This window comes from Delphinus delphis, chromosome 3 (genome assembly GCF_949987515.2).
Source record: "Delphinus delphis chromosome 3, mDelDel1.2, whole genome shotgun sequence".
In the NCBI taxonomy this organism is placed as follows: Eukaryota; Metazoa; Chordata; class Mammalia; order Artiodactyla; family Delphinidae; genus Delphinus; species Delphinus delphis.
Window position 1 is genome coordinate 3106510 of NC_082685.1, and position 11504 is coordinate 3118013.

General features: G+C 63.8%; 1 protein-coding gene across 1 annotated transcript in view; it reads left to right on the forward strand.

Moving 5' to 3' along the window:
• DOT1L (DOT1 like histone lysine methyltransferase) overlaps positions 1–11504 on the forward strand; it is a 55418-nt gene that overhangs the window by 35019 nt on the left and 8895 nt on the right. Inside the window, exons 10-23 of the mRNA XM_060007338.1 lie at positions 3505–3573; positions 4086–4192; positions 4341–4382; positions 5046–5156; positions 5268–5502; positions 5806–5898; positions 6709–6800; positions 7197–7298; positions 7541–7678; positions 7886–8011; positions 8857–9341; positions 9493–9628; positions 9948–10127; positions 11268–11397. Of these exons, the coding sequence (XP_059863321.1) occupies positions 3505–3573; positions 4086–4192; positions 4341–4382; positions 5046–5156; positions 5268–5502; positions 5806–5898; positions 6709–6800; positions 7197–7298; positions 7541–7678; positions 7886–8011; positions 8857–9341; positions 9493–9628; positions 9948–10127; positions 11268–11397 (2046 nt within the window). The remainder of the gene's footprint in view (positions 1–3504; positions 3574–4085; positions 4193–4340; positions 4383–5045; positions 5157–5267; positions 5503–5805; positions 5899–6708; positions 6801–7196; positions 7299–7540; positions 7679–7885; positions 8012–8856; positions 9342–9492; positions 9629–9947; positions 10128–11267; positions 11398–11504) is intronic.

An 11504-nucleotide genomic window follows, 5' to 3' on the forward strand; every position in this document is an offset into this window, starting at 1 on the left:
TCACAGCTCAGCGTGTGTGGTGGAATAGACCCGACGCCTCCCCCGCTCAGGCCCCAGCTTGCAGCTGCCGGAAAGACTGGGGCGGGGGCCAGATTAGCAGGGGAGCTGCAGGCTGTCTGGTTCGTTCGGTTGTGGAGACAGGGAGTGACTTCTTAGTTCAAGGACGTCCTGCCTTCTAAAGGATTCTTCACGGTGTATGGGAAACTGAAACTTGATTGGGTGTCCCCACGCGATCTGGAACCCTAACTTGGGGGCGCTGAGGGCACGGGGGTTCCCCTGGCCAGCCCCTGCGGCCTTTGCTGGTCGGGTCTTTCCCGTACTTGGACCCGGGCTGCCTGGCTAGCGCCGCTCCCGCTGCTTCCCCTTCCCCCTCACACTCGGTCCCCAGGCCAGCCGAGACCCGGACGCCGGAGGGGACCTCACCCTTCTTGTGTCCAAGTAGGAGGGGCGTGTTCTCCCGTGCTTATGAAAGCGTTTAGACTCACAGGTTACCTTGGGCGACGGGAGCTCCTGGTGTCTGAGCAGACTCTCCTCTCCTCAGGAATGCGGGCAGGGGTTGTTAGGTCTTCTTGTGTCCCGAGCTCCTCCCTCTGGCGTGGTGAGCCTGAGCAGGGTGGTCCCCAAGTGAGATCACTCCAGGCCACTGAAGGTGCAGGGAGGGAGCTGCGTCGAGGTCTTGGCTTAGCCACCAGAGTGGGTTGCGCCTGCCCAGGCCCAGCAGCACACATGAGGTGTCCCTCAGCTGTGCTTGGGGCATCCTCGTGCACATGGAGCATCAGACCGATGCAGACACCTGGGTGGGAGCCTTCTACACGGCTGGGAGCTGACCAGTTTCTTTGAACCTAGTTTGTGTTCTCGTGCCCGCCCCTGGGTCCCGTGGTGAGTTGCGCTTAGGCTCAGAGTGGGAGAGCAGGTCCGGTGTGTTCCAGGAAGAGGAGACGGAGGAGTGGCTGCTTCTTCAGGCCGTCCTCCCCAGTCCGCCTTCCTCAGAAAGCTGGGCACTTTCTGTCCCAGCACCATCGATGGTCCTGACAAGCAGGGCAGCAGTGGGGGACCCATGCAGGGCCCACATTTCCCCTTGTCCTGTGCCCTCGCGCCTGCTTCTCACCTGCTGCTTTGTTTCTTCCCCGTGGGGAGGCCGGTAGCTTCCCATGTGTGGTGAACACTCAGGATGACGGCGGCTCCATCTGTGCCCTGTGACGCGCTCTGCTCCAGGAGCGTGGTGGTCATCCCACCGCTGGTGGAGTCGCGGGCTTCTTCCCCTGGACGTCCAGTCGCACACGGCCGGGCTCTGGTCCTCGGCCGGGGGCTGTCGCCACCCGTGTGAGAACTCCAGCCTCGGGTGCCCATCCTTCTCGGGGTCCTCCTGGCAGGGCGGGACCAGTCTCCCGGGCCCCCCGTGGGCTATGACCTCAGCGTGAGGTCGGATATGCTGCCCCACATGCCCACGGCCCCGCTGGGCTCTGCCCGCTCCCTTTCCTGGGGCCTGGCCGGGGATGCAGCCCTGACAGTGTGTCCCCATGCTTCTCCAGTCGTGACATGAGATGGCAGGAGTCACCTGTCCTGCAGGGAGGTCTCCAGAAAGCGTCTTCATCCTTGGGCTCATGAGGGTGGCTTCTCCGGCCGCTGCTGCTGCCCCGATTCCCACGTCAGGTCTTCCCTGACGTGCCGCAGGAGCCCCGGCAGGGCAGATGTGCTGCGCTCTGTCCTGCCCGCCCCCCCACTGCTCCCTGTCCCCGCAGCTGCGGGGAGGCCCCCGTGCCATCCTGATCTCTGTGGCCGGGAGACAGAAACGGGGTGTGTCCCCCAAGTTTTGTTATGAAACATTTCAAGCAAACAGGAGAGGGGAAAGGATCACCCAGCATGGACGCAGAGAGTTTCCAGCTGCCCTCAGCACCGCCGGCTGCGTGTGTGTTTGCGTGTGTGCATGTGCAGGTGAGCATGAGCCTGAGCGTGTGGCAGGGTCACTCCTGATGGTTTTGTGGGAACGAGCGCCCTGCCCGGGCCCCTCTCCTGAGCACTCGGCGCCCATCCCCGCGCCCCACCCAGGAGAGGAGCGTGGATTCCTGCTCTGCCAGCTGCCACAGGCACCTCTTGGGCTGTGCAGTCCCGACTCTCTAGCCTTAGGGCCTCGGGTCGTGGCCCCTCCATCTTTGTGGACGCGGCCCGCTGGGCATCGGGCCTCATTGTCCCGTGGGATGTCGCCCGTTCTTCACTCATCCCTCGTGGTCATCTTGACCTTGCCCTCTGTACCCCGTGTCCCACCTGAGTGCCTGGGTGTTGCACGCAGCCGGCTCGGGGCCCCTGGTGACATGCCCACAGAAGTCCCCTCAGGTTACCTGTTGTCCCGGAAGCCTTGCAGGGGACACATTCCTAATTTGAGCGTCCTCCCTTCGACACTCTTCAGGTGCGCCCAGGGGACCCCCTCAGCCTCTGGCTGCTGTGACTTTGCTGTCACAACCAGCCGACTGCCCAAACTCGCCCCTGGCCAGCCCGGGACCTGGCATCACCGCCTCCTCGGGGTGGGGGGCGCCCAGAGGCCAGGCTGGGGCTCGGGGAGCCGTGAGCGCATGCGCGAGCAGAGGGCTCATCCTGACTGCTTCAGTTTACTCACCACGCGTTTTCTTTGACTTCTATATTTGGTTCTGTATTTCCTACGCTGGAACGTTCTGGTGTATTACGTTTCCTGACAGTGTTTCATACAGGATGGGGGAAGCGTCTGTAACCTGAGGGTGACATCATCAATCATGGTGATCTCACTGCAGGAGGCTGCGAGTCCTTGTGGTTCTTTTCCCTACAATGACTGCACACGTGCCGGGAGTTAATTGGAAAAACTTTCTGTGCAGCTGTTCCCGACCTGACCCTTCCGCATTCTGTCTGTGTGGGGTTAGGGCCCGGTTCTGCCTTAGGTTCTGTCTGTTCCTGTGGATTAGGACCCAGTTCTCCCTCAGGTTCTGTTTGTGTGGAGTCTGGGCCCGTTCTCTCTGAGGTCCTGTTTCCCTGGAGTCGGGCCTCGTCCTGCCTCAGGTTCTGTCTGTGTGTGTGGATCAAGACCTGGTTCTCCCTCAGGTTCTGTTGGTTCTGTGTTAGGGCCTGGTCCAGCCTTAGGTTCTGTCTGTGTGTCCGGACCCGGTTCTCCCTCAGGTTCTGTCTGTCTCTGGGGTCAGGGCTGGTTCTGGTCCAGGCCTGGTGTGGGTGTGGCGCATCTAGACAGCGCAGAAGTTGTAGAGGGGGTGCCCAGTGGGCCCCACGACGAGACCCAGGGGACTGTGAGGCCCTGAGCACGTTTTGCAGGAAAGCAAATCGTGAGATGGGTCGGAGCCGCTTTCTTTGCTTTTAGCTGTGAGGTTAGCTCAGGACTCCCAGTCCCTCGGCTTTTCTGTGTTCAGAGGGCTGGTTTCTCTGGATGCTTTTGCATCCTGGTGCTCTAAGCTTCACCAGGCTCTTGCTCGTGTCGCGCACTGGTGTCCCCACGGCCAGCACTGATCCCTCTCTGTGTTTTAGGTGGCAGAATCGTGTCCTCGAAGCCCTTTGCACCTCTGAACTTCAGAATAAACAGTAGAAACTTGAGTGGTAAGAGCTCTCGTGTTGCCGAGTTCTTAACACATGTAATTATGAGCACCTGCCGTGGGTTAAAGCGGGGTCACCCGCCAGCAGTGGTGACGGCGGGGGGCGTCCCGGGTGCTGTAGGATGTGGAGCGGTGGCCGCACTCACTCCATGAGGGAGGCCCCCAGTTGTGACAACCCCAGACATCCCCAGACATGGCCCTGGGCAGGACTGTGGTGCCGGGACCCAAGGGAGCAGTGACAAGGACAAGCAGCGGTGTGTGCGAGCCCGCGGGGTGGCAGGACCCTCAGGCGCTGGGCATCCTTGCGGCTGCTTGGTTGCCACATTGGCCCCCACGGGCCTTTGGAGCCCGCCCTGTGGGCTTATCGCCCTTGTCCTTGGCCAGGTGCCTGGGTGTGGGGAGGGCCGTGGGCACCTCCCCAGCTGGCAGTTGGGACACGCCTGGGACCTGAGCCCCGCCATACCCCTCCCCCTGGTGCCCTGGCAACCCCTGACCCCTGCGCCCTTTTGTGCGCAGACATCGGCACCATCATGCGCGTCGTGGAGCTGTCGCCTCTAAAAGGCTCGGTGTCGTGGACGGGGAAGCCGGTGTCTTATTACCTGCACACCATCGACCGCACCATAGTGAGTGGCACCCCTTCCTCCCCGACCCGCCTCTCAGCGCTCACCGCGCCCGTCACTGCCTGACGTCGGTGGGTCTGGGGTGTGGCTCTTGTCCTGACAGGGTTTTCCATTGCTAATGAGACGTTTTCTTTTCCTTTTCCATTTTTAGCTTGAAAACTATTTTTCTAGTCTGAAAAATCCAAAACTCAGGGTAAGTTTGTGTATTTGTCCTTGATCTCTAAGCTGACCAGGGCCCGAGGCATCCCGAGTAGCCGGGCGTGGGCCTGGGCGCTGGGGCCCCCTGGCTGCGGCGGCCACGTCTTGAGCAGCTGCACCCTGGCCACGTTTCTTGAGAGATTTGGGGGGAGATAGGTTGGAGTTACAGCCTTTCAAAATGTCCCACGGCCTCGTGCTCATCACTTTGTCTCTGAACCTCGTGGGACGTCTGTCCCAGTGACTTTCTCTTTGGAGGCTCAGATAAGCACGTGAGCCTTGAAGGAGCCCCCCGCCCAGGCCCTTCCTGCCGTACTAGGGCCTCTGGGTCAGGGCATGGTGATGGCCACCCCCACCTGGAGACAGAGGACGGCCTTGAGGGTGGCCCTGTCCTCCCTCCTGTTGCCGTGGGTGTCCCGCAGCCCTCGCCTGTGGACAGCGTGCCCCTCGGTGGGGAAGTGGTTGTGGGGACCTTGGGACCACCCGCCGCGGGGGTGGCCAGGCCAGGCCGTCCGGGGGCCCACTGGGTTCCCAGCAGAGACTGGGTGTGGGGTGTGTGTACCTCGCTTTCCCCCAGGGCCAGGGCTGCAGGGCCCCTGCAGGCAGGAGGGTCTCCGCGGTGCCCACGGTTCAGAGGACGAGCCCCCCACTTACTCCCCAGGAGGAACAAGAGGCAGCTCGGCGCCGGCAGCAGCGGGAGAACAAGAGCAACACGACCACCCCCACCAAGGTGCCCGAGAGCAAGACGGCCATGCCCGCCGACACCCCCATGGTGAGCGCCCCGCCCCCGGCCAGATGGGGCGGCCCCGGTCTCAGAGGAGGGAGCCAGGCTGCCCCCGGGAGCCCACATCGCCGGCTGGTCCCTCATGTGGTCTTCCGCTAGGACTCTGGTGCTGAGGAAGAGAAAGCCGGGGCGACCACTGTCAAGAAGCCATCTCCCTCCAAGGCCCGGAAGAAGAAGCTGAACAAGAAGGGCCGGAAGATGGCCGGCCGGAAGCGCGGACGTCCCAAGAAGATGAGCACCGCCAACCCCGAGCGCAAGCCCAAGAAGACCCAGAGCGCACTGGACCTGCTGCACGCCCAGACTGTGTCGCGGGCGGCGTCACCCTCGCCGCAGGGTGAGTGCCTCCTCGCCCCCGCCCCGCTGTGCTCTGGGGTCCCGGGGAGCCTCACTGCTGTCCCTTTTCCTGCTGGCCCGGGCAGAAGCCACTGCGACAGCGTCTGTGCTGAGTACTCGGAGATGGGGGTGGGGGGGCTCCAGCTCCAGAGCCTCCCGAGGGCTCTCCAGGGGTCCCGTGCAGAAGCCCCGCTCAGGCAGGGCGAAGTGCCGTGGTTTGGGGTCTGGTGGCGGCTTGGCTGGGCAGCTGGGGCATCGCACAGGGCCTGGCGTCTAGAGAGCGTGACCCGCTGTCTCCCCGCAGGCGCCCCCTACCAGCTACCTCCCAGCACGCAGCGACGCCCCCCTGAGCAGCTGCTGCTGGCGCCCGCCCCGCCTGCCCTACACCGGCTGCTAGGTGAGCCGCCCCAGGGGGGCGCGGGGGGAGGCCGGGCGGACGGAGTGGCTTGTTCGCAGACCCCCTGGGAAACCCACGCTGCATGGCCAAGCGCACCACCCCCAGGGCTCAGGCTCAGTCCTGCCAGGGCACGCCTGGGCTTCGGGGTCAGCGGGGCCCGTGCGGCAGTCTGAGGCTGCAGTCCTGCCCCAGGGGAAGTGAGGCCACATCTGGGGGCATCATCACAACTGGAGGGGTGGCTCCTGGCGTCAAGAAGGTGGAGGCCAGGGATGCTGTTCCACCACCCACGGTGCCCAGGGTGCCCCGCAGAGAAGGACCCAGCCCCGTGTCTGCAGTGTCAGGGAGACCTGTCCGGGATGAGCCCGGTGCCCCGAGGGAGCAGGGCCCTGTCCTGCCGAGTCGAGCTCGTGCTCACGTGGCTGGGCTGCCTTGAGATGCCTCGTCCCTTCAGAAAGTGGATGAAGGAAACTCCTGTACAATTTTCTCAATTCAACATTGGTAGCATATGTTTACCGAGAAGACCAGCAGACTGGCTGACCACAACCCATGTGTCCTTGGGGAGAACGAAAACGCGGGCTGGGGATGGCAGGAGCTGTGAGGGTCCCCACGTGGGCACGAGCCCCACGTGGCGGCAGGACATGCTGAGGCAGTGTGGGGACACGGGCCCCGGCACGACAATGGCACCATGCGACCCCAGCACCGCTCGGGCCCTGGGGAACCTGCGCGTCGTTCCCGAACTCCACCCACCCCCGCCTCGAGCCTCAGCTGGAGGGTTTCTGAGTTAAAACCTTGTCTTGGCTCCCCTCGTAGAATCCTTCAAGATTCAGTACCTACAGTTCCTGGCGTACACAAAGACCCCTCAGTACAAGGCCAACCTGCAGCAGCTGCTGGACCAGGAGAAGGTGAGCCGCACGTGGTGCTGCCAGACCCAGCTGCCCTTACCTACGGGGTCCGATGGCCCCGGGGCCGCGGCTGGCCGGGCCCTGCTGCCCCGTTTGAGGCGTCCTCGTCTGGGGACAGTGTGCCCTGCAGCCTCGGTGGCGGAGCTGGGGTGGGGGGCTGTGAGGTGCGGCCGCCCTCATGCGGGCCTGGTGCGGGCACCCCAGCTTTCCTGAGGGCGGGAAGCGTCAGGCTCTGTGGCTCCTGGTAATGTGGTGCTACGTTCCGGGGTGAGGCCCGGATGGGGGTCTGGCCAACCTCCTCACGGGTGCGTGTCTGCCACCGTGTCCGCCAGGCGGGGTGCCAGTCGGGCGGGGTGCCCGTCCCGGGGGCCTCACGCTCATGGCCCTGCCCCGCAGGAGAAGAACGCCCGGTTGCTGGGCGCCGTGCAGCAGCTGTTCGGCCACTGCCAAGCTCAGAAGGAGGAGATCAAGAGGCTTTTCCAGCAGAAACTGGATGAGGTAGGCGCCCTGCCCTGGCCACCCTGAGGCCACGCAGACGGCCCTGGTGCGGGATGGAGGGCAGGCAGGCCCAGGGCCCAGCCGGACGTCTGGCCAAGATCCAGAGGGACTGGTGCCCTCCTGGTGCTCTTCACCTTGAGTCTCCCTGATGGAGAGGCCCGGAGGTGGTCAGAGGGAGGCTTCCTGCCTCGCGATGCCCCTGGCCCCCGTGAGAGCCCCCCTTTGCCGTCGTTTGTCCTCAGCTGGGAGTGAAGGCGCTGACCTACAACGACCTGATCCAAGCGCAGAAGGAGATCTCAGCTCACAACCAGCAGCTGAGAGAGCAGACGGAGCAGCTGGAGAAGGGCAACCGGGAGCTGAGGAGCCAGAGCCTGCGGCTGGTGCGCTGGCGGGACTGGCGGTCTGCCCGAGGCGGGGCCCCCCAGGCCGGGCCGGGTCTCGGGATGGAGAGATGACCGAGGGCAGCCCCCGAGTCTGCGGCAGTGGGTCCTGGCAGCCCCCCGCCCCCCGTCCCCGTCCTCCCTCAGGATCCTCGCGGGGCGTCCAGGGGCCTCCGACGCCTCACGGCTGCCCACCCATCCCCACAGCTCAAGGCACGGTGCGAGGAGCTGAAGCTGGACTGGTCCACGCTGTCCCTTGAGGGCCTGCTGAAGGAGAAGCAGGCCCTGAAGAGCCAGATCTCGGAGAAGCAGAGGCACTGCCTGGAGCTGCAGGTAGGAAGCCTGTCGGAGGCGGGGGGGGGGCTCCGGGCTTCAGCTGGGGCGCTGGGACCAGCGTCCTAGGCCCAGTCCCCGCCGCACCGCCCGGGCTTGCGAGCGCCTTGTTTCTGAGGCCGCCGGTGGCGGCCCTCGCTTGCACCATGAGAGCGGCTCATACTGACGAGGTGAGCAGAGGATGGTGCAGGAAGGAAGGACGGACAGATCAGCACGCAGGTGCGGGCTTTCCGGAAGCCCGTCTGCAGGCCGAGGCCTCCCACCACTTTGCGTCTCCCCAGCGAGGTTTCGTGATTTACGTGAAGCTTTCGCTGTTGCCCGGCCCTGGGGGCTCTTTCAGGGATGGGTTACTGCAGAATGGCACTGCAGTGAATTCCTCTGCACCGGAGGCTGCTCTGGAGGCTACGTCCCTAAAGACACGCGTCCCCCAAGTAGCCGTTGGAGCGGCTGTAGGTCACGGGATACGGTGTTGCGCTGCCTCCTGTGGTGGCCCGGCCCTGCTGCCAGCCTGTGTGCAGGAGTCTCAGGAGGCTGCGCGCCGGGCCCTCACGCCCCTGTGTCACCGAGAGGCGGCCCGAAGCTGTGGGCCCTTGATTCATTGTGGGGAGAGCCAAACGATGCCTCAGGCCCCAGCCCCCGGGGCCGATACCTTACCCTCGCAGTCACAGTGACAGCCACGGAGCCTGGGCCCCTCGCTTCCTCAGGCCGGCGCGTCTGCCCGTCACACTAGCCGGCCCATGTCCCTCTAGCCGGCCCACGTCCCTGTCGCTCTTGCACGACCATCCCTGCCAGTGAGGTGCTGGGCATGGGGCCTCTCAGGCCTGACGCCTCCTCTTGTCCCCCAGATCAGCATTGTGGAGCTGGAGAAGAGCCAGCGGCAGCAGGAGCTCCTGCAGCTGAAGTCCTGCGTGCCGCCCGACGACGCCCTGTCCCTGCACCTGCGCGGGAAGGGTGGTCTGGGCCGAGAGCCGGAGGCCGAGCCCGGCCGGCCACACCTGGAGCTGGACTGTGCCAGGTTCTCCCTGCCCCACTTGAGCAACATGAGCCCAGAGCTGTCCATGAACGGCCACGCGGCCGGCTATGAGCTCTGCGGCGCGCTGAGCCGGCCCTCGCCCAAGCAGAACACCCCCCAGTACCTGGCCTCCCCCCTGGACCAGGAGGTCGTGCCCTGCACCCCGAACCACAGTGGCCGGCCGAGGCTCGAGAAGTTGTCCGGCCTGGCCCTGCCCGACTACACCAGGCTCTCCCCGGCCAAGCTGGTGCTGCGGCGCCACCTGAGCCAGGACCACACAGCCAACAGCAGGGCGACCGCCAGCGAGCTGCACTCACGGTGAGCTCGTGGTGGGGGGCCTTCTGAGCGGGGGATCGTCAGTTTGGAAGAGAATCTCGGGGGTTGTTAGGCCCAGGCGGCCAGCTCTGAACGCAAAATTGTGGCTCTGAGGGCTCCCCAGAAAATGACCGAGGACACGTCTCGTTTCCAGAGCTGAGCATGCCAAGGAGAACGGCCTCCCGTACCAGAGCCCCGGCATCGCCAACGGCATCAAACTGAGCCCACAGGACCCTCGGCCCTCGTCCCCTGCGGCCTTGCAGATGACGGGAGAGAAGGGCAGTGAGAAGGTGAGGCCACCGCTCTTGTGAAAGTGCCCACGCGTGGGGTGGAGTAGGGCTGAGAGGGAAGGTGGGAGGCTGCCTGGCCGCGCCCTAACCCTGGGGTGAGGCTGGAAGAGTGGGATTGTCTCTGGGGAAAGGAGAGGCCAGGTTGAGCAACAGGGGAAGGGAAAAGCCTGTTGCACTCCTGTGATGGGGTGTGTGCTGGGGTGATGGGTGGGGGCCCTGGCAGGTCGGGAGGATCGCTTTGGGGTGGGGGTGACTTGTCACTGGTTGGAGGGCTGCTGTGTCCCTCGGGGCGGTGCTCAAGGCCCAGTTTCCTGGTCAGCGGGAGCAGGCTGGCCCGGTGGTGTGTCTGCAGGGTTTGAAGGAGCGCACCTACGCCAGCAGTGGGGAGGCCATCACCAGCCTGCCCGTCAGCATCCCGCTCAGCACCGTGCAGCCTAGCAAGCTGCCAGTCAGCATCCCTCTGGCCAGCGTGGTGCTGCCCAGCCGCGCCGAGAAGGTGGTGAGTGAGGCCCTCGGCCTGGAAGCCTGGCGTCCCCAGGCACCGTGTGTAGGCGCCAGGAGAGCCGGTGCTCTTGTTCTTTCCCCTCGAGGCCCAGAGCCTTCTTGTTCAATTGCACGTGGTTAAGTTTGGAGCTTACCGTGATGCCCGAGAAAAACAGAATGTCTGATGTCCACATTTAATTCCAGTAACATTTTGCCACTTTTACTTTAGATCCTTTTAGTAAAAGGTGACGTGTGCAAACGGAGAGGGACTAAAACTTCCAGATTCTGTAGAAACTTCTCCCTTTCCTTCTAGTTCACATGTGCATTCAGCGTCACACGCATGGACTTGGAAATGACACTCTCCTGTGGAGTGGGCTGTTCGTGTTTATGGAGATGTCACTCACACACAACTCACCCACCTAAGGTGTTCGGTGCTGTGGGTTTTAGTACATTCACCAGTCGTGCAGCCATCTCTAGTTCCAGAACATTCCATACCCCCAAAAGGAAGCCCATCCCCACCAGCAGTCACCCCCATCCCCTCCCCAGCCCCTGACAACCAGGAGCCTACTGTCTGTCTCTGTGGATCTGCCTGCTCTGAATATTTCCTGTCAGTGGAATCACAGACGGTGTGTCCTTCTGTGTCTGGCTTCTCTCACTGAGCATCGTGTTCTCAGGGTCCATCCACGTGGTAGCGAGTGTCAGGGCTTCTCTCCTTTTCGTGGCTGAGAGATGTTCCACCATACAGACGGACCACATTGTGTGCATCCGTCACCTGTTGGTGGTCATCTGGGGTGTTTCCACTTCGGGGCTGTTGTGAATTGTGCTGCTGAGGACATGCGTGTGCGGGTTTTGTGTGGGTACTTGCTGTTGTCTGGCTCCATGTAGGAGTGGAGTTGCTGGGTCAGATCATAACGGCTGCCCTCACTGCTCTCCCTGCCCATTTATCCCTGGCCCAATGCTTGCCTGTTAGCCAGGGCCATCCCTTAGAACCGAGGTCAGACACCTGTGCCTCACCTCGTGAGAACCTTCCCGTGGCTGCCCACCAGGCTCACACCCTGAGCGGCCACTTGCCCTTCCGTGCTCGTGGCCTCGGGCCCTTGGCACGTCCTGTGGCGTATGGCCGGATCAGCTGAGAACCTGCATTTTCTCTCCGCAGAGAAGCACCCCCAGCCCCGTGCCGCAGGCCCGAGAGTCCTCGTCCACACTGGAGAAGCAGATGGGTGCTGGCACCCACGGCTCCGGGTGCAACGCTGCTGGGAGCAGAAGCCTCGCCCTGGCCCCCGCAGGTTAGGGCTCCCTCCCGTGCGAGGACCCAGAGGTGCTGGGTGGGCTCAGCATGTCAGCTGCACAGCGTGGCCCGGGGCTCGGGGGCTCCGAGCTGGGCTGTCCCGCT